The sequence below is a fragment of the Panulirus ornatus genome, chromosome 47 (assembly GCF_036320965.1).
Source record: "Panulirus ornatus isolate Po-2019 chromosome 47, ASM3632096v1, whole genome shotgun sequence".
Taxonomy (NCBI): Eukaryota; Metazoa; Arthropoda; class Malacostraca; order Decapoda; family Palinuridae; genus Panulirus; species Panulirus ornatus.
Window position 1 is genome coordinate 18,896,191 of NC_092270.1, and position 25,253 is coordinate 18,921,443.

The 25,253-nt window shown below is 40.0% G+C and overlaps 1 protein-coding gene across 10 annotated transcripts in view; it reads right to left on the reverse strand.

Annotated features, from left to right (window-relative positions):
* Positions 1-25,253, reverse strand: part of rhea (Talin_middle and talin-RS domain-containing protein rhea) — a 639,718-nt gene that overhangs the window by 167,171 nt on the left and 447,294 nt on the right. For all 10 annotated transcript variants that reach the window (XM_071689886.1, XM_071689881.1, XM_071689879.1 and 7 more), the window contains 4 exons: positions 22,622-22,727; positions 10,951-11,170; positions 7,153-7,330; positions 232-329 (listed from right to left, as the gene is read on the reverse strand). In XM_071689886.1, coding sequence (XP_071545987.1) covers positions 232-329; positions 7,153-7,330; positions 10,951-11,170; positions 22,622-22,727 — 602 coding nt within the window. The remainder of the gene's footprint in view (positions 1-231; positions 330-7,152; positions 7,331-10,950; positions 11,171-22,621; positions 22,728-25,253) is intronic.

The following is a 25,253-nucleotide window of genomic DNA, read 5'->3' on the forward strand; positions in this document are numbered from 1 at the left end:
TGAGTGAAGCCAAGACTTTCACACCAAAATGTGTGGGTTAGAATAAACCTCACTTGTATATTCCAAGGAATCCTAAGCCTTACAGGGCAGACCACAAAGGAAACAAATATGAGTGTCTTTAAAATGACAAAAACTGCATATTGGGTGCCCTGCATACTTTTTTCCATGTGATAAACATCTCCATTCTGCTCATGAAACATTTGATCCATTAACTTGCTATTGTGGACTTACCATTAACTCCAGGCCTCATGACTGCAGGTTTGGCGATGGATTCCTCCTCCACATGATGAACTCCTCCTCCTGTCTCACCATGTTGTAAAATGCTTGCTCTGCAACACCAAAAAAAACTCTGTGACTTTGGTTCTTTACTTTCTGAAAATCACTTTTAAGTCACCGATGTTAAGAGCTTGCAGCATACCTCATTCATTAAATTACAAAAAAACTGAGTCAGAACATACTATATAAAAATTCAATCTAGGACTATCAGTGCACCTCTGTCCATTGCCGCCAGATAAGATTTTTTGCATGACATCTTCCTGTTATGACAAATACGAGACTGGAGAAGACTGAATTATAAATCTTCAGGTTATCTGCTATTACGCAGATTGTTCAAAAAGACAATACTCTCTACTAACTCTGTGAACACTAGAAGATATCATAAGTAAATGTTTCCAAAATATGTACACAATTATAAGTCTAAAGGTAAGAGAATGACTTGATACTTGTTTTAATATCATTACTCCCTAATTCTCTCAAGCTTTCATCACCCATAAGTCAGTCTTATAAATCCTCTACAACCACCAATATCTGCATAAATTCTTGCCTCTATTTCATCAGTGAAATCCCTTGTCTTTATTCCATCTTCAGCATTCTCCAGTTATTTCATTTTTCAACAGTTTAATCCATGGTGATGATGGGTTTAAAATAAATGCGCACAATTAACTGGAGTCCACTGGCCTCAGATGACAAACCTACTTGATAAGGGCCAACCTCATTGTGATAAAGATCCAAATCAATTTTTGGCTGATTCCATGAGTAAATCTTTCTTCTACATCTCTAATGGTAATACAGAGGTGAGATGTAACAGTTGAGCAATGCTTGATAAAGCAGATGCATTCCACTGTCTCATAATAAGTGAGGCACAATGTATATGCTTCAATATACAGAGGGTGTGGAAAAAATTATTGTACAGTTACAATGTATCATATGCTCTATCAATCTACATATTTGATGCCTATTCCCAACTACAGCTCCCTCCAGGGGGTGACAGGGAAATAGTCTCTCCATATCTAGTGAACTCCAGTGCTGCTTCTTCACTCCAGGGCCTCTTCTTAGCCTTTAGTGCCTCACCCTTAACAGGAAATTGGCAGATGACAACTCTAGTGCAGAGTCTGCAGAAGGTTCTCCCTAATGAAAACACTGTTAGTAATAAACAATATAATACTAAATAACATCACAAATGGAAAAAAATGATAAAAAACTAGAGCATTACATTACCCTACAAGTACAAAAAGCTACTAGAGAAGATCCAGAGGAGGGCAACAAAGATGTCACCACAACTAAGAGATATACATTACAGGGAAAACTAGACTTATCAAATATGCCAACCTAGGAAGATTGAGGGGTAATGTGATTACAAACTTTAAGTTTTAAAATAGACTGATGATGTGGACAGTGAACAGTTCACTGAGAGATGTGGGATAGAGCGAGCAATCATGGGACACAACATAAAATTAAGTACGAAACTTGATAAAAAGGATGTAAAGAAATACTTCTACAGTATAAGAATGGTGGATGAATTGAAAAGAATATTAGGGATATGGCTAATGTAGACAACAAACATAAATTCAAGAAGCTGTATGATAGAGAATGCTCATGATTTAAAGCCCCACAAGTGCAAAATTTCCTCCCTATACAGTACAAATAGGTAATTATATATCAAAGTGCCGTGTCATCAGCAAACAACAACTGACTCACTCCCAAAGTCCCCACACCCCTAAAAGACTGCATACCTGCTTTTCTGTCCAAAACCCTAGCAATCATCTCTCACACCATCCCATCCACAAATAAATCAAAAACCATAATGGCATCATACACCCCTAACATAAACCAACCTTCACCTAGAACCACTTGCCCTTCTCTCTTCCTACTCAGTAACACATCTTACTCTCTTGATAATAACACCTCAGCTTCTTATAGCTTTCTTCCCACACCATGTATTCGTAACACACTCCACAAAGCATCTCTGTTAATGCAATCATATGCTTTCTCCAGATCCATATATGCCACGTACAAATTCCTCTGTTTTTCCAAGTATTTGTCACACATTCTTTGGAGCAATCATCTGACCACACATCCTCTACCGCTCTTGAAACATTGTACCATCATACCAGGTACACTTACCAACCTTAAGTATCTATAATTCATATAGCAATATTCGTCCCCTTTGCCTTTATACAATAGCACCATACAGGCATTCAGCTAATCCTCTGGCATCTCTCCATGGTCTATACATACAGTGAAACCCCACTTAATAAATCAACAACAATGTCACCCCCATTCTTAAGAACTTCAACCAAAATACCATCCACTCCAGCTGCCTTGTGACAGTTTCATCTTACACCTCCTTTTTCTCTTTTAAACAAACCACATGCCACAACTCTCTCACTTTACATAATTCCCCATTTTAAACGCCATACATCTGCCGCCTATCATCAAACTTATTCAACATACTCCATTTCCTTTTCATCACAATTCTGCCTGTTACCACTTCCTCCTTTCTCCCCTTCACCAGTGTTCCCATTTGGTCTCTTATTTTTCTCAAACTATTTACCTCCTTCCAAAACATTTTCTTTTTTCCCCCTGAACTTTGCTGATACTCAACCTAATTCCCATTTGCCCTCTTTTTCAGCCCCTGCATTTTCCTCTTGACCTCCAGCTATTTTCTCTTATACATTTCCCAATCTCACACGCTCATTTCCTGTAAGTATGCTCATACACCCCTCTTTTCTCCTTCAGCTATTTCCCAATCATCCACAATCATTTCCTGTAAGCATGCATACACCTCTCTTTTCTCCTTCACTGGCATCTTTACTATATCATCCCACCAGTCAATACCCTTTCTCATCTCCCACCTTCTGCATGCCACACACACCTCTTGCATGTCAACACTGCTTCCCGAAGTACCTCCCATTCCTCACCCACTTCCCTAGCTTCACACAACAACCCCTATTTTTCACTCTACATTTAATCACACCTGGTACCTCTTCACACAAACCTCTCTTCCAAGCTCAATTATCTTTATCAACCTATTCCCACCTATATCATTTCCTCTATTCCGACAAGTCTTCATCAATCTTCACATTCGCCTCCACCAGGTAATGATCAGACATTCCACCAGCTTCCCCTCTCAGCACATTCGTATCCAAATTTCTCTTTTGAAAGCCTACAAATCACTATGTAATCCAATAATGCTCACTTATGATCATTTATACTCTACAGATGCTCATAATGTCCCTTTTTCATACCAGGGATACCCAATCACCAGGCATTTTTCAGCACATCCACAAGCTCTTCACCATTTCCAATCACATCAGAGAATACCTCACATCCCCTAATCATAATCTCAAGTGCCACATTACCCACTCTTGCATTCAAATCACCCACCACTAAAATGTGATCTCACAACAAAACTTCAGACACACTCACTTAGCTCCTCCTAAAATACTCTTCTCTCTTTGATGGTCCTCTTGTGGCCAGGTGTAAAAGCACATATAATCACTCATCTCTAAAATCCACTTTCTTTTTTATCCACATCAGTCTGGGTCTTGCTTCCTTACACTCTTTCATATATCTCCACAACTCCTCATGCAGAAGTGTTATCTTTTCCTTAGCTCTTACCCTTACACTAACCCTGACTTCAACCTAAAAACATTCCCAAACCATTCTTTCCCCTTACCCTTGGACTTTGTTTCACTAAGAGATGGAAACATGCAGGTTCTTTTCCTCAAACATAATACCCTTCTTCTCATCTTAGTTACATTCATACACACTCAGACACCCAAGCCTGAGCCTTTGAGGAGTATATGCATTCCTTGCTTAGCTCCTGCTTCTGTTCCAGATTCAAGAAATGCAAATATATGAAGGGGAGGGTTTCCAGTCCCCCATTCCTGCAACTCTTAAGTCACTTTCTACAATAGGCAAGGAATACATGGGAAGTTTTCATTCTCTGCTATCCTCAATTATTTTGTAATATCATGCATATTAATACAATGTACTTATCAATACTCTGTTTCAGTACCAATACATTCTTTTTAAACAGCATGCTCTGGGAAACATCTTCACTGCATCATGCATGAGTTTATGTAATACTGTTTTCTCAATGATGAGAAATCCACCACATTCATGGTTAACACATATAATAATGTACAGCAAAAAATGTTAACAACCAGCCCCATGAGCGAGGTGGCGGTGGCAGAGTATGATACACAGAAGAAGAAAGACATGAGGTAGTACCTCAATCACTTGTACCTCATTTTCTCCCTCTTGCTCGCTCCTGCTCCACCACCACAATCCTTCACAGCTGGTTTCTTAAACTGACTGATAGTATGGATATCTCTTTCCATTTAAAGTTTACTTTCAGCATTTGCACAAAACATTCTATATCATCACTATTGACCACAAAAATGATCAAATCAATATCTATTTGAAATGAAGGAGGATCTTTGCCAAAGAACAAGCTATCCCAACATTCAACTTACTGCTGTTAACTTAGTGGGAAATTCACTAAATACGTTAAATCTTGTAACCCCTCCAGCAAAATTTTGGGATGATCTCAGGACCCATATCATATATTACCCTTTCCATACTCAAATCAAAATTCATCACCCTGTCCATCTATGCCTGCAAACCAGCCTTAACAAGAAAATGTTCTGTTTCTGTACTATTTTCAATAAGGACATGTGTATCATATTTACATTCATCCCCACATGTATAATTAAGTTTAAAGTATATGAATCTAGCTTTCATAAATATCATGAATGAGCAATAAAAATGAGTCTGAAGTTGGGTGGGCCAAGATTCAATAATGTAAGGCTTTCTGTCATGTGTTATAATGGTGGATAATATACATATTATGCTGGTTGTGGATACAGGGATATGGTTTCAGCGCATTACATATGACAGCTAGATAATGGATGTGAAGGAATGCAACCTTTCTTCGTTTGTTCCTGGTCCTCCCTCACTAAAGCGAGAAATGGCAAACTGGGAAATGCAAACAAGTACAATAAATCTCCAATACAATATTGTATGCTTGATGTTTTGTTTGAATACTTAGATTAAAAATGTACCCAAACTGTCCTGTATGTTTTTTAAAATTTGACTCACAATTAATGTGAAAACATGGTTGATACATCTGCAAGAATGTAAACCCCCTTCATATCATTAAATCCTGCAGTAAAATAGGATCCAATATACTTAAATTTCATTGTTTCCCAGGAATGTGTCTCCAAAGTTAAGCGGGAACAAGTGTACCTTCTCCCTTCATATACTGCAAACATTCTTTTTTTTTCTCTCTCATCTTCAAACTTTTTCTAACTTCGTTTTTCATTAAAAGCCTTTCCTGTTTTCTGTTTCTTTTGCTCATTTTTTCTTAGGGTCTGGTGCTCAATAAAAAGTTCTGAGACTAAAAATCAATGTTATGGAGGAAAAAAATTGAAAAGAGAGTGCATGTTCACTACCTCCAGGAACTCCCATCAAGGGTGTGGTTACAGCAAAAGAATGTCCACTTATCCCTGTCCTTACATGCCTCCCTCACATACACCATTCCACATATTCTTCCACCATTTCCCTCCCTCCAGTACTCTTCCACTCTATTTCCTTAAGTCAAAGGAAGTTTTCTTCTCACATCAACTGCATCATACACTCACCTTGTAAACTATGCATCTTGCAATCATTCTTTCCACGTGCACGAACCACCTCCATCTATTATGTTCCACCCACTCTACCACTCCATAATTCATTCCCTTTGCATTCCCTGCCATTATCAAGCTTTCATACACTGTTACGACACGTGGGTGCCCACATGTTCGTATATGAATAAGTATATGTGTATCTCTGTGTATAGTGTAAGAGCTATTCCATGTTAGGGCGAGGGCCAAGGCCTTTGCTCCATTATTGGGTCGGATTTCACTCCCATCGCCAAACCCATTAATTTCTGAGGCCTTCTTCATACCTTCGAGAAGGAAACCAGATGGCCACGCCGGGCCATCAATCCAGCCACTCGACGCTCGGGCCTCCTGACCCAGGGCACTAGGTCAAATTGGGGGTCAACCTACGGCCTCCCATACAGTGTCGTCGCTGTCAGGACAAGAGAAGGAGGGGACAACCCGATGTGGGACGAACCTAACCTCCCTTTCAGCCAGTCAGCTGGTTCACGGATACCACCTTCTCCAATCACCGATGTACCAGTGGCCCTCCAGCCAAGTAGGAGTGGCACTTGGAGCCACCCTCCCCCAATCCTCAGTGGGCCTTAGGCCCATGACCAATCAAAGGTTGCACCATAGGGTAACAAGGTGGGTCGAGGCGTGGCTAGCTGTTCTTACCCTGCTGGTCCTTCAGTTAAAAGGCTCAGACGATCGTCTGGGACTCGATTCCTTCAGCAGACTCGAGCCCGCCAGCAAAGGTAATGTGAGTTTTCCCTGTCTCGAACCCTGTAGCCACCGCTGCCCCAGTTTGTAAGATGTTTACTGTGTCACGATAGGTAGCTAAGTGTTACGATGTTGTTTACTGTGTCACGTCAGGTCTATCTAAGTGTAATGTTATAGAACAAATCGTTATAGACGAAAGAGACCTCCTGGCTTGAAATCTTACCTGGAATGTTAAGTAGTGCTAAATGTTAAATGCCTGATTTATGTGTTTATCTTTGTACACCTGCATTCTTTCATTATAAGTACAGTTAATGTAGTGCTGGTCTTTTAATTCAATCCCATAACTTCTGATCGTGTTCTCCCGTTGTGAAACGTAACGAAGCTAGCGTCCTTGCAGGAAGACGAGGACCAATAGATTACTTGTAACAAATATATGTTACTGGCGACCTTGTCCGAATATATTATATTTGAATTCGTAACAACACTACTACAATGAATTACTTACTTTATAGGGGATACCATATCTTCCACTAATGTTGACCCGTCATCTCCCTCGATGCCTATATGATCTTTGGCTCGCTGTTTCTTGAGGATGATGTCAATATAACCAGCAATCAACTGAGCTATCTGTTCACCCTCTGTTGTCTGAACAGAGTAGTATTGATCAGAGTAGTCACCAAAGTCTGCAAAGAAAGAAATATGCATTACCTATCGAAAACAATGAAAGCAAAGGTCAAGTAATCAGTATATAGATGACTGAGAAGCTAGATAAATAAAAAATGAATGCTGACAAAGAAAAAAATGGAAGTAAACAAAGAAGAGACATGACTGAGTGAAGAAATAATGAATAGTATGGAAAAGGACCAAAAATACTGTTTTCATTAATTCACAAAGAAAAGAACATAAGATGGTGATTGGGCCACTCAGAAATGGAGAAGAAAGCAAAAATGACCCATGAAACATATACAAGATGCTAATAGATCAATATAAGTCAGTTCTCAGTAAAAGAATGCTATCAGATGACACTAATGCTACTGAAAATGCCTTAATCATAACAATAAGCATATTCAAAGAATTTTCAGCATAGATACTGATGCAACTGAAAATGCCTGAATCATCGATAAGCATAATTAAAGAAACTCAGCATAAGAAACAGGTGGAATTCCAGCCATACTCCTAAAAAGGACAAAGAGGATGATGTCAAACCCAATATTGCTAGTTCTGAGAGAGAGCCTAAGAGAAACCAATGGGAACAATAGCAATAAACAGTGAGCAAGACAAGTGATGAGTACAGAGTGGCAGTCAAAGGAAAAAGAAGTATCTAATAAGCAAGACAAAAGCTGAGCACTAGGTGCTAGCTCTACCATCTGAACAACATCTTGATGTAGGTATTCATAAGCAGGTACTTTCTATGAGGCAAATAGACTGTGGAGTATTACAGGAGAAACATGAAAGGAAAAAAATATCAAAGGAAATCTAACAAAGTGGATTAAAGAGTTTCTAACAACAGAAAATTCAGAGTGGTTGCAAACAGAACCATGTCTGACAAAGATGATTTTAGGGTGTTCCAAAAGGAACACTATTAGCTTCAATACTCTTTGTAATCACAACATAGAAAAATCAAATAAAGATGCAAGAGAGAGCACAGATATGTGTTTTACATATGACATGAAAGTTCGTGCAACATTTCAGAACATCTTAGAACATCCTGGTCAGTTCTCTCACTTATACATAACCAATCATCCTCTTACACTGTCATTCCTTACACAATCAATCCTACTCATACCACATAATGTCATCAGGCATTTCATTTCTAACACATCCACCTTATTCCATTCTTTTGCATTCTAGGTGCATGACTTGCACCTATATAACACTTCTGGGATTACTGTGCAACAAACATACCAATCTTTGCCCTCACAGCCTGATCTCTCCTTGCATACATTTTTTGATGCACCCAGGACATTTGCCCCCCACTTCCACCCTAAGATCACTTATTTCCCATGGTTCCATCTGCTACCACTGTCTGCTCCTAAATATCTAAAGTACTCCATTTCCTCCTAGTTCTCCCCATTCAAACTCACATTATGACACCAACCAGTCTTGCCACCCTGCAAAACCTCATTATCCTAATTCTATTCACAATAATTCTCAATTTTCTCCTTTCCAACACTCTCCCAAAACTGTACAACAGCTCCTGCAGTTTATCTCATATGAGTCTGCCACTATAACAATGTTGTCTAAAAACAGCAACTGACTCGCTTTCCCGGCCCCCAAACCCTAACATACTGTAAACCTGCCCCTTTCTCCAAAACCTTCACATCTACTTTCCCCAGCATCTCATTTACACACAGATCAGACAACAATGGTAACATCACATATCCATGACACAGAACCACCTTCACCTGAGACCACTCATCCTCCAAATTTCCTACTCACACATATGCTAAACTCTCTCGATAAAAACTCCCCACTGCACCTAAAAGCTTTCTCCTCTGACACTACATATTCATGGCAACTCCCACAAGGCTTCTCAGTCAACCCTATCATACACTTTCAACATGTCTATAACTACTACATACAAATCCATTTCTTTGTCCAAGTATAGGATGTTGAAATGTGAGGCAGGTGGGATTGATTCAAGAAATTTTCTTTTTCACTGTACAGGTGCTGAATGTTTGTGGTTGCTATGCAGCTGGAGATTGTTTCGTGCTGTTAGGTATAGCTTGTAGCTTTGTTATATCTGTTTCAGATATGGTGGATGGCCATACAGGAGAAGCGTAGTTTAGGGTGGGGTAAATAAACTGTAAAGGATACTATGAGATTCATTTACATGTCCAATTCTGGTACCAGGATATGTTCTGAGGGTACTTAGTAAGTTTAAGGCTATCGTGTTGATGTTTGTTGCATGAGGTGTGAATGTCATATGTGTGCTGCATGTGACGGATAGTACAGTTGTAGTTTGGTTGAGAAAGACTGCTTGACCATTCAAGGTGACAGGAGGGTGCAGGTTGATCTCATGTCTGTAATGAGTTATAAAGGTGACTGTAGACCTCTGTGGTGATGCATACATTTTGTCCTGGGTAAGCCAACGTTCTATCACATGATGTATCCTTGCATGTTTGTTGTTGCATTCACTTTTCACCATCATGCATGGATCAACTAATCACACTAAAGAACCCTGTTGTGAACTATCATGCCATATATACTTGCGTAAAAGTTTCAGTTTCAGGACCAAATTTTACGGCAAAAAGTAAGGGGTCAACTTGTTTACAAGTAATATATCTGAATGGCTGAAATCTATCCAAAATGGAGGGACAACTGTTAACTCAAACATGAAAAATATTTACCACTTAGTAAGCTTTTAGCGGTCTAAACTCACTACAATCACTTTCTTCTTTCCCTTCTTGCTCCCATCAAATCTGATGTATAAATTTAGTCTTTCTTTGCTCATTCTCTCCATATGTCCAATTCATTTCTGCACACTGTAGCAGCTCTCTCAAGTCAAACTGAACTTATTACCAAACCTCTCTTTTATGCTGTCATTCCTTACGCGATCAACCTACCTCACACCAGATACTGTCCTCAGGAATTTCATTTCCAATATGTCTAGCTTCTTCCATTCCTTTTTGTTTAGGGCCCAAGACCCACAGTCAAACAATGCTGATAATGGGACTACTATACCACCAAACATATCCATCTTTGCCCTTCATGTAAGACAAGGGCCTCTCCTTGCACACAATCCTAAATGCTCCTGGAACCTCTGCTACCCAGATACTCAGTTCAGTTCCTATAGACTCAAATGTTGTTAAGTCCACTTTAAAGTAGCTAAATCACTCCACTTTCTCCAGGTTTTCCCCATTCAGATTAACACCTAAGTCATCCTATCTCGCACCTCTGCTTAACCTTATTACCTTATTTTTCATTTCATTTACATTCATTCATCATTTCCAAGCAGCTTTAGGGTTTAGGAACGGATAACCAAACCATAGAGAAAAAATCCATACTTGGCTCCTTCCTTCTTTCACCTTTTGAATAGTGATAATATATAAGGGATGGATAACCAGTGCCCTGCTCCTGCCTCTAAAAGACATCTTCTATGACATGCAAGAGACATGTATACAGTAATCTTTCTCCTCTATGTTAAGAGGAAAAATTCTGGAAATATGCCCATATCTTTATATGAGCAGTGTCACACTTGCCTAGTATTTCAATTATCTTATTCCAAGAAAAAGAAACATATCTCATTACCTACAAACTCAATTCTTCTCAAAAATAATTAGAAAGATATCAATCAACTCACCTAAAGTGAATGTATTTGGTGAGGCTGCCCATCGCCTTACTGTGGTGAGAGGCCATGTCTTCAAAATCTCTTTGGTTTTCTCATCCAAACGCAAAACCGAGTCTTTTGTTACACCCAACAGTCGAGGTACCAACTTATTTTTGCCTTTCATTTTCTCTTTCACAAGATAGAATGTAACTCCATATGTCTTTAAAGCACGAGCCTCACCTACATATACAACCTGAAACAGAGAATATCATCAATCGAATTTCCAAGGTTGGATGACAGGAGTGAAATGAACTTTAATCATAACTGGCACAGTATTCATTTTCATAAATCAATCACAAAGTACATGAGGAATCCATAAAATGAGTGAAGAACTTAATAAGAGGTGTACAAACAGATCTCTAAGGTCAGGGATTCTGTGAAGATAGATAAAGATCACATCAAGTAGTATGATATTATTTGGGGGAAGATGAGATATTTAGTGTTTGTATGGATCAGGTGTTTGCTTTGAAGAATGTATGTGAGAAATACTTAGAAAAGCAAATGGATTTGTATGTAGCATTTATGGATCTGGAGAAGGCATATGATAGAGTTGATAGAGATGCTCTGTGGAAGGTATTAAGAATATATGGTGTGGGAGGCAAGTTGTTAGAAGCAGTGAAAAGTTTTTATCGAGGATGTAAGGCATGTGTACGTGTAGGAAGAGAGGAAAGTGATTGGTTCTCAGTGAATGTAGGTTTGCGGCAGGGGTGTGTGATGTCTCCATGGTTGTTTAATTTGTTTATGGATGGGGTTGTTAGGGAGGTAAATGCAAGAGTTTTGGAAAGAGGGGCAAGTATGAAGTCTGTTGGGGATGAGAGAGCTTGGGAAGTGAGTCAGTTGTTGTTCGCTGATGATACAGCGCTGGTGGCGGATTCATGTGAGAAACTGCAGAAGCTGGTGACGGAGTTTGGTAAAGTGTGTGGAAGAAGAAAGTTAAGAGTAAATGTCAATAAGAGCAAGGTTATTAGGTACAGTAGGGTTGAGGGTCAAGTCAATTGGGAGGTGAGTTTGAATGGTGAGAGGCTGGAGGAAGTGAAGTGTTTTAGATATCTGGGAGTGGATCTGTCAGCGGATGGAACCATGGAAGCGGAAGTGGATCATAGGGTGGGGGAGGGGGCGAAAATTTTGGGAGCCTTGAAAAATGTGTGGAAGTCGAGAACATTATCCCGGAAAGCAAAAATGGGTATGTTTGAAGGAATAGTAGTTCCAACAATGTTGTATGGTTGCGAGGCGTGGGCTATGGATAGAGTTGTGCGTAGGAGGATGGATGTGCTGGAAATGAGATGTTTGAGGACAATGTGTGGTGTGAGGTGGTTTGATCGAGTAAGTAACGTAAGGGTAAGAGAGATGTGTGGAAATAAAAAGAGCGTGGTTGAGAGAGCAGAAGAGGGTGTTTTGAAATGGTTTGGGCACATGGAGAGAATGAGTGAGGAAAGATTGACCAAGAGGATATATGTGTCGGAGGTGGAGGGAACGAGGAGAAGAGGGAGACCAAATTGGAGGTGGAAAGATGGAGTGAAAAGGATTTTGTGTGATCGGGGCCTGAACATGCAGGAGGGTGAAAGGAGGGCAAGGAATAGAGTGAATTGGAGCGATGTGGTATACAGGGGTTGACGTGCTGTCAGTGGATTGAATCAAGGCATGTGAAGCGTCTGGGGTAAACCATGGAAAGCTGTGTAGGTATGTATATTTGCGTGTGTGGACGTGTGTATGTACATGTGTATGGGGGGGGTTGGGCCATTTCTTTCGTCTGTTTCCTTGCGCTACCTCGCAAACGCAGGAGACAGCGACAAAGTATAAAAAAAAAAAAAAAAAAATGAAAGAATCATCATTACCTTCTTACTTATCTAATATTTTTTTCCTTGCCTGCTTCACACAAAGCAAGAACAGTTAAGGTATCTCGTACTTCATGAATGGCTTCAAAACTTTCAACAAAAAGAAAAAATAAATCAACTGTATACTGACCATCAAATCCTACCTACTACATTGTACCTTACAATAAAATCTAACACTAAATGCTTCTATTACATGTGTACACAACAGATGATCTTGGACTGCAGATGAATACATTAGCGACTTCCTTTTCTGTCTAACTGCATCACATTTTGTCATTCACTGCCCAAGACATCCCATGCAGTATACAGAAGACAACCCCCTCTCTCCAGATCCTCCAACACTGGCTCCCAGGAACTCCACTTCAGCACCTTTTTGATGTTTTTTTGAGAAGTCCTCTGATGAGAATGTTCCTGCATCCTCAATGATTCACCAGGCAGACTGAACACCAGCCTGCATCACAACCTCATCGTGGTGGAGAAAGGAGAGGCTTGAAATATCATGTGTGCGCAACAAAAAAGAAGGAAAGACAGTTTCTGGCAATGCGCAATGCCTTGTTTCAAGCTCTCCCACATAAGTGACACTATGACCTTTATAGAGGTATTGCCCTACTAAGGATGAGAATGTATATTACTTTTATAAGCAATTTTCTCATTTCATTATACTCATGAATTTACAAGAATTTACAAAGCAAGTTTCCATATACAATTTATTCTAATTTTCGTAGTTCATTTTTACATATAAACATATTTCTTTTGCCTGTTAAACACAGTGAGTGACACCATGATCTCTATACTTAGAAGAGATGCTTTAAAAGGATCCTAACAGGGATAAATAACACAAAGTTGCCCCTCCAGCATAAACTCCTTCCTTCGAAAACCTTAAGTGGCCAGTATAAAGTATAGTACAACTTTATGTTATTCTCTATTACCTTACTTATGTAAATGTTTTTCATCATGTGTTTTTTTCTCGTACATGAAAAATTTCTTCTTGAAATTATTATATGTCCTCAGCAATATTCAACTTCATTATTGATTTATATGTCACCATGATTGCTTAATTTGTTTATGGATAGGGTTGTTAGGGAGGTGAATGCAAGTTTCTTGGAGAGAGTGGCAAATATGCAGTCTGTTGTGGATGAGAGGGCTTGGGAAGTGAGTCAGTTGTTGTTCGCTGATGATACAGCGCTGGAGGCTGATTCAGTGACCGAGTTTGGTAAAGTGTGTGAAAGAAGAAAGCTGAGACTAAATGTGAATAAGAGCAAGGTTATTAGGTAGCAGCATAATGGTAGATAAAAAAAAAGGTAGTTGAAGAAAGGAGTTACTGATGTAATAAAACAATATGCTTTATATTCAATTCTAGCTAAAAGAGAGGCGGAGAAATGGCCACCTAGATACGAGAGCAATACTCACATACAGGAGTGAAAAGGGCCTCTGTAGGCATGGAACAACGGCTCACAAGAGAACTACTTATGACACTTATACAGCATCTAGCTTCAGGGAAGCAGATTTTGTAACAATTATGTGAAGTTTCCTGAAGGGAAGGATATAGTGATTTCAACACATTAATATTATTGCGGGGTTGAACTGTCGAGTTTAGATATCAAAATGGAAAAGACCAGAATTCTGAAAGAGATACAGGGAAAAATATTGAATTCAACCAGGTTACTTCCTCCCTACTCTTGAAATGCTGCACAATGATGCACAAGTCTGAAATGAGAGAGGAGACATGTTCACTATGAAAGAGTAGTGAGTATTTTGGTGATGAGAGGAGGGAAAAGAGCTGAAGCATGCTGAGTGGAATCATCAGAATAAATGCTATGGGTTAAGAGGTTAAATAAAGAAGATTTATAACACAAAGAATGAGGGTGGGCATAATGAAAGAACCTTAAAGGGCACCAGCATCATTACAATAAGTGGGAGAAATTACTCTAACGCTGACTAATGTTCTAGCCCACAGAGGAAGGTATGTGTCTGAGAACAGAGAGAATAGTTAAGGTGCATTTCATAATTACTTGATGTCATTTTAAAAAGATTCAGACTTTTTTGGTTTCCCCAACAATGCTGGGAAGGGGATGAAACTACCTACAAGGCTGCACTCCATGCAGAAGGAAAATGATGGACTCCTTTGGAATGAAAAGATCCTCAAGGATACAGCACTGCCTTTGGTGCAATGATGTTGACACAGCCTAACCAAAGGAGACTTCTTAATTGCAAAGTAACCACTTGCAGATGGTGTACTGTGACAGTCAAAGTAAGAGTTAGATACACAAATGAAATGTAATGTTTAGTTCTGATTGGATTTTTAGAAATAACAGGAATGAGAGAAGAGAGCAGAAACCTAAAATCACATGTTGCCAAAGTGCAATGGTGTTGATGTATAAGGGATGAGGTGATGCTGGAGTCACATGGTTCAGCAGGAATCTGGTGATGCTGAGGTGCAATGGTGTTGATGCATGAGGGTTGAGGTGATGCCAGAGTTCCATGGTTCAGGAGGAACCAGGTGACGTTGATACCCTATGGTGTTGCTCCAGGAGGGTTGGGGTAATGCTAGATTCCCATGGTGCAGTTAGAATCAAACACTGTTAAAATCCTGTGGTTTTGCTGCAGATGGGATGAAGTGATGCCAGGATCCCATGGTGCAATAGAAATGAGGTGGTACTGAGGCCCTGCAGTATTGTTGCAGAAGGGATGAGGTGATGCCAGGGTCCCATGGTGCAAGAGGAATCAGGTGATACTGAGGCCCTGTAGTGTTACTGTAGGAGGGATGAGGTGACACCAGGGTCCCATGGTGCAGGAAGAATCAGTAAATGCCAGGGTCTTATGTTGCTGCAGCACGTGGGATGAGGAGATGCTACCTCCTGCAATGCTAGTAAAGGAGGAATGAGGTAACACCAAGGTACTACGGTATTGTCGAAGGGGAGATGAGGTAATGCCAGGATCCAACAGTGAGCTGCTGCAGGTGAAATAAGGTGATGCCAGGGTCTTGTGGTGCTGCTGCAGGAGGGAGGAAGCAATGCTAGGGTTCCATGGAGCTGCTGCAAGAGGTAAAGGCTATGCAGAAGTCTCACGTTATTATTGCATGAGGTAGATGCAATTCTGGATTCCAGATAGTAGCTGGTGACATTTTTAGTTGGACTCCTGGAAATAATGTCCAAAGCAGCTGTGCCAAGAATCTACACCCATATAGTCATGCATACGTCATCAAAATGTTGTTCAGAGAAGCAAGATCATGCCTCTACACTGCACACACCACCTAAGTGTGCCTAAATGAACTACAGTTGTTAACACACCAGTGGGCTGAACACCATCTAAGTGAACCTAGATGAACTATGAACTGTAGGCAAAAAGGAATCTGGACTCTAGAGCAATGCAAGGAGCGCATCATTAAAGCACTCCCTCACCTCCCTCTCCATCCAGTGGACACTGGTTAATCCTGTAGTGGAAGAATGTAGGATGCAGCACCAGGTGCATGTAGTATTGATGTCTTGGATGAAATCTCTTGTACCATGGGTGGATCCAGAACTAGCTGGAGGTGAGTCAGGTTCTTCAACCCGCTGGATGCCCAGTGCTGGTGGAAATGTAGGCAGGACTGTAAAGTCCTGGTAGAGATGGTCCAGCGCTGGAGGAAGGGGGTTGGGATAAGTAAATGGCATGGGTACTCCAGTGCTTGCAGAAGAGGGAGGGGGGAGGGTGGGTGGAGGGAGCTCAGGAATGTCGTCATGGAAAAGTTGGTCTATAGTCTAACATCCCAGAGGGTTGTGTTGATGACCTCTAGTTTTGGTACAGGAGACTGCTGAACTGGTAAGAAAGATTGATGGTGACATCCTAGAGCTGGTGCTGCTGGAATTTGTGCTAGAAAAGAACAGGGAAGGAGTAAAAGATCACCGCAAGCTGGATGTGATGGAACCATACCAGTAGGTGATCAACTGCAGGACCTCCATCTTGGTTCTATACTTGGTAATGAAATGCTTTAGAGTCATATAAAAATGGTGCTGCAACAGGAGTTGAACTGCAACACTATGGATGAGGATAATATTTGCAAAACAGAGACCTCAAGGAATATACATCAGTATGGAGGGGTGGCAAGGAAAGGCAGGGATAACATTAATGAGGGCAAAAGTAGCTTTTCCACATATATAAAGGAATTTGGCAAGGCAGTAGGTGTTGCTACAGAGTCAATGGGAGCAAAAGAGTGGAATCATCGATCAGGTTTGCTTCTAAGCTCAAGTATTCCATAGAAGGACAAAAGAGATGTGATATAATCAAACTTCAGGATAAGAATGTATCAAAATTGCAGTCTTGAGTGACCTGTGAAACCTTTCAATAATACCACTGGATACAGGGTGGAAGGCTTTGGTGCGGTGAGATATGGCACCAAGGAACAGTAAGGGATCCTTCTAGTGTGTTTACTCAAACTGGCAACCTTGGTCAATGATGACAGCAGAATATACATACAACTGGGAGACCCAGCCATAGGAGAAGACACAGGTAGTGGATTAACTGGACATATCCAACATCACTATAGCTTCAAGTGAAATGAAGAAATGGTTGATGTAGGTCAAGAGGAAGCAGTTACCAAGTAATGGGAGACGAGTCCCAAAATATCCATGCGCACTACTTCAAACCTGCAGGAAGGAATGGAAAATTGGTGGAGGTGGCTTGGGTGTGGTGATTTACTAGAAGCACTGGTAAAAGAGAATACAGGAACAGGCCCAGTGCCAGATGATTGCACTGATCCTTGGCAAAACATTTACTCACTGAAAAGACACCATGTTCCATGAATGCTTGTGTGGGTAAGGGAGTGTATGGTATTCAAGAATTCTCTCCAGAGTGGCTTGGGAACATACGGGTATGGAGGTCAACACTGATGCGTCACAGGCAATCATTGATCTACACTAATGAGAGAGCAGAAGCAGACCCAAGGCAGTGGACTAATTCAGGAACTTGCTGCTTAGCTGTAGCGATAACATAATCATCAGAGTCATTAGAGTGAACAGTGGCACTGAAAAGTGTCTTGAAAGGGACTCACAATTTTCTTCTCTACCTCTGAGAAGGCGAATGTCAACTGTTCAGTAATAGATGAAGCTAAAGTAATGGGCAACCCATGGGGTGTAGGTGTCATTCCTGGCAGCAACAGTATATGTCAAACTTGTACTGAACTAAGGACTCCCATAATTTCCAGTTCCAAAAAGCTGTAATTCTTTTCTGCTGGCTTAAATTTCTCTTGAGACACCAACAGGTAACCATACTCAGTCAAAATATCGGTGGAGGGCAGCCCCTATGATAGAGGAAGAAGCATTTGCAGAGAGGCTTATTGGTGAACCTAGTGCAAGTGAATGAAGATAATGCTTTATGAAATATTTTACGGTTCTGGAAGTAGAGGCATCATTTCCTTTAGTGCTCCATGTAAAAGGGAGAATAAAAGATTTTCTTAGTGCTCTTTATGAGGACAAATGGGTGAAGGATGTCTGAGCACGGTGGGATGAAGAAACAAGAAAAGTTTATGAAACCAATGAACTTGTTTAGCCTCCATGGTTGAACTAAATCCATAAGTGTGTTCACCTTCTCTTCCTGAAATCATACCCATCAGGAAAACTTGGTGGCACAGGGAAGTGAACGAAGTGGTGCTAAGTCTGCAAAAGCAAGGGTTGACTTCTCTGTTCTTGCAGCTGGACGAGGAACTGACAAAAAAGTTGTAAGTGGTTTTCTTTGCTGCAGTTGGCTATCATGATGTCATCCAAGCGAGTACAGCATTTGGGGAGACTCAGAGGTACTTCATCAACAAAACATCAGAACATCTGGCCACATTCAGAGAAGATCTTTGAGCCATGGGAGTCTGACCCATGGTAGTCAAAGGAAAAGTCATGTGGATGGGAAAGCAGGTGACAGTGAGGGTTCACCGAGTTGTTTACTCCAAGGTAATCAGCAAGAAGCAACTTACCAAGAGCAGGCTTTGACATCATTAGAAGACTAGCTTTGAATTTAGTAGGATCAGTTAAGATGGTGTAAAGTTTCTGTAAATACATCTCTCAAGAAATGGAATCTGATAGAAAATCTGATATTTCAGTTATCAAACTCATCACTGCAGCCAATGCAGCTGCAGGCCAGCAGCACCTAACACCAATCGGCACAGAATATTCACCATGCTTTCTTTATGTTAAGACACATATGGCCAAGCATCCAGTCATTTCACAAGTGACTACACCCAAATATGACTTGTCTAAATTCATTAATACGGTCATAACTCCATATAATTCTGCCCATTACTCTCTTAAATCCACCAATTGGTTTACTGACATGCTTTGGTGTACCTTACTTGATAGGGATATTTGTAGCTCTTGATGTAGAAAGTCTATTCACAAATTTCCTGGTGGAAAAACACCCATCAAGATCATTCTTCAAAATGAGCACCATAGCCCTTTACAATCACCAAGAAAAGATACCTCCCAAGATAGAAAGTTTGCACCACAGAAGCATGCTCATAGAGTCCACAGAGCAAGCTCTACTTAAAGGTAAAAGGCGTGGCAATGGGATCTCCTTTTGGCTCAAAATTTAGAGCAAGCTCTACTTAAAGGTAAAAGGCGTGGCAATGGGATCTCCTTTTGGCTCAAAATTTGCAAACTTTAACATTTTTTTTTTTTTTTTTTTTTTTATACTTTGTCGCTGTCTCCCGCGTTTGCGAGGTAGCGCAAGGAAACAGACGAAAGAAATGGCCCAACCCCCCCATACACATGTACATACACACGTCCACACACGCAAATATACATACCTACACAGCTTTCCATGGTTTACCCCAGACGCTTCACATGCCTTGATTCAATCCACTGACAGCACGTCAACCCCTGTATACCACATCGCTCCAATTCACTCTATTCCTTGCCCTCCTTTCACCCTCCTGCATGTTCAGGCCCCGATCACACAAAATCCTTTTCACTCCATCTTTCCACCTCCAATTTGGTCTCCCTCTTCTCCTCGTTCCCTCCACCTCCGACACATATATCCTCTTGGTCAATCTTTCCTCACTCATTCTCTCCATGTGCCCAAACCATTTCAAAACACCCTCTTCTGCTCTCTCAACCACGCTCTTTTTATTTCCACACATCTCTCTTACCCTTACGTTACTTACTCGATCAAACCACCTCACACCACACATTGTCCTCAAACATCTCATTTCCAGCACATCCATCCTCCTACGCACAACTCTATCCATAGCCCACGCCTCGCAACCATACAACATTGTTGGAACTACTATTCCTTCAAACATACCCATTTTTGCTTTCCGGGATAATGTTCTCGACTTCCACACATTTTTCAAGGCTCCCAAAATTTTCGCCCCCTCCCCCACCCTATGATCCACTTCCGCTTCCATGGTTCCATCCGCTGACAGATCCACTCCCAGATATCTAAAACACTTCACTTCCTCCAGCCTCTCACCATTCAAACTCACCTCCCAATTGACTTGACCCTCAACCCTACTGTACCTAATAACCTTGCTCTTATTGACATTTACTCTTAACTTTCTTCTTCCACACACTTTACCAAACTCCGTCACCAGCTTCTGCAGTTTCTCACATGAATCCGCCACCAGCGCTGTATCATCAGCGAACAACAACTGACTCACTTCCCAAGCTCTCTCATCCCCAACAGACTTCATACTTGCCCCTCTTTCCAAAACTCTTGCATTTACCTCCCTAACAACCCCATCCATAAACAAATTAAACAACCATGGAGACATCACACACCCCTGCCGCAAACCTTCATTCACTGAGAACCAATCACTTTCCTCTCTTCCTACACGTACACATGCCTTACATCCTCGATAAAAACTTTTCACTGCTTCTAACAACTTTCCTCCCACACCATATATTCTTAATACCTTCCACAGAGCATCTCTATCAACTCTATCATATGCCTTCTCCAGATCCATAAATGCTACATACAAATCCATTTGCTTTTCTAAGTATTTCTCACATACATTCTTCAAAGCAAACACCTGATCCACACATCCTCTACCACTTCTGAAACCACACTGCTCTTCCCCAATCTGATGCTCTGTACATGCCTTCACCCTCTCAATCAAAGGGCAAACTTTAACATGTATGGAACAAAAAACAATATATTCCAACTCCCAACCCTTTGATCTAAAACACAATGTTGATTTTTTTTATACATATTTGCCACTTCCTGCATTAGTGAGGCAGCGTCAAGAACAGATGACTAAGCCTTAGAGAGAAAAATCTTCACTTGGCCCCCTTCTCTGTTCCTTGTTTTGGAAAAGAAAAACAGGAGGGGAAGATTTCTAGCCCTACGCTCCCATCACTTTTAGTCACCTTCAGGAAGCTAAAAAAATACTAGGAGACATCTGTCCTAAAATTCCTGTACAAATTTAGTGTGAACAACAAAATTCCCTTCTTAGATATTGAAATAAAGACAAAGGATGGCAGACATATCACTGTGTGCACAGAAAGTCTACCAACCTAGGGCAATGTATAAATATCAATAGTGAATGCCCCTCAAGATATAAAATTAATGTCATAAACTCAGCTTATAGGAAATGCACCCATTAGACTATATTCCACCAAGAACTAATAGGATTGAAACAAATTCTTGTTAATAATGGATACTCAATCACAGACTAGCATATACACAGATTCTTAAATAACCCCATCCACTGTCATCAGTGACATAAGAACACAACCTATAAAGTATACTATAGGAATGAAAAAAGTGTGATCTAAAAAGATGAATGTGCAATACAACACATAATCAAGAGAAACATCAATTCCTGAAACAGAAACTCTTTAAACCTCATCATCTATTATCAGAATACCTAAGTCAGTAATCTAATGTAATGGTCAACCATTCCCACTCACAGAAACTCCAACCATACTAGGCATCACACATGACATTCACTCCTACACCACAACAAAAACGCAAAGGCTATAAACAAACTAAACACCTTCAGAACACCTACTGGTACCATATTTGAACAAGAATTCCTTAGTCTTCTCTACAATACAATTCATCCTAAACTATTCCTCATTTGCTTTGTCACATATCCTGTCAAAAGGAAATACAAAAAAGCTACAAACCACACAAAAAGAACACTCACAATAATCACTGGCTGTTCAGGAAACAAAAATATTCCCCACCTGCACAATGGAAAGATTACTTCTAGTATATTCTCACCACAATATGCTTGGCACTCAGCTCTTTGTAACAAATAGAAGAGGACCCTTCTCATCACCAATCCCAATCACCAACCTCAACATAAACAAAATGCTTACCCCTGCCTCACATCTACACTATTTACATGAGAAAAATTTCTTTTGCGTAACACTATGGTCACAAAACATATATATGTACCAATATGACTCCACACACACACTGAACAACTGCCCTCTTAATTAAGTCTAAAGCTTAACCCCACCAGACATACATCCATCTGGAACTACACTCTCTTGATGAATGTTACCTTTTCTCATTAGCATTCAGGACACCATCCATCAGATTCTCTAGCATTACAAAAATAGTTTCTTCATACTGCAAGATCCTTCATGCTTAAGATGCAACTCCCACAATGGAGACTCAACAATTACTCCTCAATTGTTCTGTGCTCATCCCACAAATACAATCACATAATAGTACCTCATCTTTGACCTGTAATCCCACCTGGTGGATGTGATCAGCATCCCCATAGAAGGGGATCCTGGGATAAGAGGGTAGGGTAAGGTATAAATCTTAGGAAAACACAGCATGCAGCACTTCATGAAGAGAATGAACTAAGCTATCATACTTCAGATACCTACCTTAGACTCTAATTCATTAAGAGATGCATGCATCTTGTGCTCCTGGAAGATCTTCTTTTCGATGCCTTTATTTCTAACATAACTCTGTGGCAGGAATTCTTTGAGGCTGAAAGAAATAACAAAGTTTTAGGAAAACATAATAGATTTGGACAGCAGATAGTCCTGTAATACTGTACAACACCCATATCAAATGTGGTTACATGTCAAAAAGAAATGAAAACTGGTAAACAGAGACTTTTCTGATACCACATGTGGTAAGTGGAGGACAATGCAGCTTAAAACCTATCTCCAAGACTGGCAGACATAATATAATTAAAAGCAATTTTATTCAAACCAACACTTACCTCACATATGCACTATTTCTATATAAAAGCCATGAACATCATTTATGTAAGTCTTCCATAGACACCATATTTAGTCAAAACTTCCGAAACAGCTTTCCTAATAACTTAATCATGTGCTTCTTCTAAATTCACAAAGGCTGCCATTACTTTCGTTTTCTCTGGAACATTTCTGATTACTCAAGTGTAAAAATCTGGTCAACAAACCCTCTTCTCTTATAACACTCACAACCCTTAAAACACCCACAAGACACCTTGTTCTTCTCCTATTATAATACAATTAGTCATCATTCTTCCATTACCTGTGCCTATACCTCCTTTCACTATGCCTATGCACATTACTTCACAATTCTTATAATTTTTACTTCCTCTGCATTTATAATGTGGAAAAATTACTGCCTTTGTTCATTCATCAAGTACATGAACACATTTTTCAAGCTTCCATAAACATCATCAAGTTTCATTTTAGCACACTATGCATATCCCTAGGTTTCTCATTCTTTAAAAGCTTATTGCTTTTCTCATTCCTTTGTAATGTTTTCATATCCTCTACACTTATGCCTTTCTCTAATTACATCTAATCTTACTGTACTAATAGCCCAAGTCTTATGCCTTTCTCTACTTACCCCTACTCATACCATGCTAATAGCCCAAGTCTTTTCCCTCTTTGTTTCCAATCAATCTTTAAGTCTTGTAAAAAAATGTAAGAAAATTGGGCCGTATGAATATAAGGAAATCAAATGAGGAGACGCTTCACATGTCCTGGTTCAGTCCACCAACAGCATACCACATTTTTCTAATTCACTCTATGCTATGCATGCCTTTCACCTTTCTGTACGAATATTCAGCCCCAATTACTCAAAATCTTTTTAACTCCATCTTGCCATCAATTTGGTCTCCCCATTTTTCACTCCTCTTCTGACACATACATCCTTTTCATCTACCTTTCCTCACTCAATCTCTCCATTTGTCTACGTCACTGTCTAAAGTATTTCAGCATACCCTCTTCAGCTCTCACCCACACTCTTTTTTATTACCACACCTCTCTCTTACCCTTCCATTACTTAATCAAATGTCTCTCTATCTAAGGAAAAGTAACTACAAGATTTTACGATTTTGCAGAGCTAGCATGCTGCATTCACTACATTTTCTTTTCTTTTAAACTATGGTGTGCATTAGGCTTCTGAATGATGTGAAGAAATGGAGGTGCACTGAAACCAGTGGTATATAAGTAAGATTTATACCAAATCTGATCTATGGATGTTAAACCTTAGCTTCTCTAAGTCAAAGCAATCAATAAGAACAGGAACAAATGATAACATGTGTAAAAGTCAGAACTAGGTGAAAAGAATAATGAGTGGGGTGAAAAATCCTTAGAAAAAAAAAAAGCATGGATAAGGGTCTTCAAAGTGGAGTGGCCTTGCAGGATGCACAGGATGTATGAGATTACTCAAAAATCTATACTGCACAGCAATATAAATGACTAAACTAGATGAAGCAGAGTAAGGAAGACACAGACAGCTGTACTGAATGAGGTTTGAAAGGTAGGCATTTCAGATAAGGATGTTGAAAGAATGATTTCTGATTGCATGCACTGGGTCCATTCTGTAAGGGTGGAGGAGTCAATGGTGATGTTAGTCTTCCTTGATGAATAAAACATGCAGGAAAAGCTAAATATCATAAAACTCCTACGATAACTTCCATACTTGTGTTTCATTTTAGTATACTAGATGTCTGTTATAGATGTGTTTGCGTGAACTATGAGGCTGTATGCAATTCATAAACAAAATTTAAATGGGAACAGAGTTTAGGGTAATGATTAGACAGGAAGTGTTCAGCTTTCCTTTCCCTCTAAGAACAAGCCTTTTCCAATGATGACAAAATATTAGCTCCTCTCAGTTTTGAAAAGCCAGCAAATTGTATTTCAAATTCACTTAATCTTGAAACCATGGTACTATAGTTTGGGCCACTTTAAAAACATCTGACAAGTTTAGATTTCTGGCTTCTAAGTCATCTCTTCATGGTTAGGTCTACAGTTTTGCGAGGAGCTGTAAATATATCCAAATTCAGCATATTGACCTCTAATTACTCGTTTCACTGATTCTGTACTTAGATGGATGATATGGTGTCTGTATTTCAGTGACTGGTTTCTGCTCCTTTTTGTATGCCTTTGTAGAAAGGAAACTGTTCATTTATGTGCAGTGGTTCATGATTTTGACCTACAGGAAATGATTTTTGCATAGGAATGTATTCAGCATCATTTTTATGATTGTAGCATATGGACATTGCAA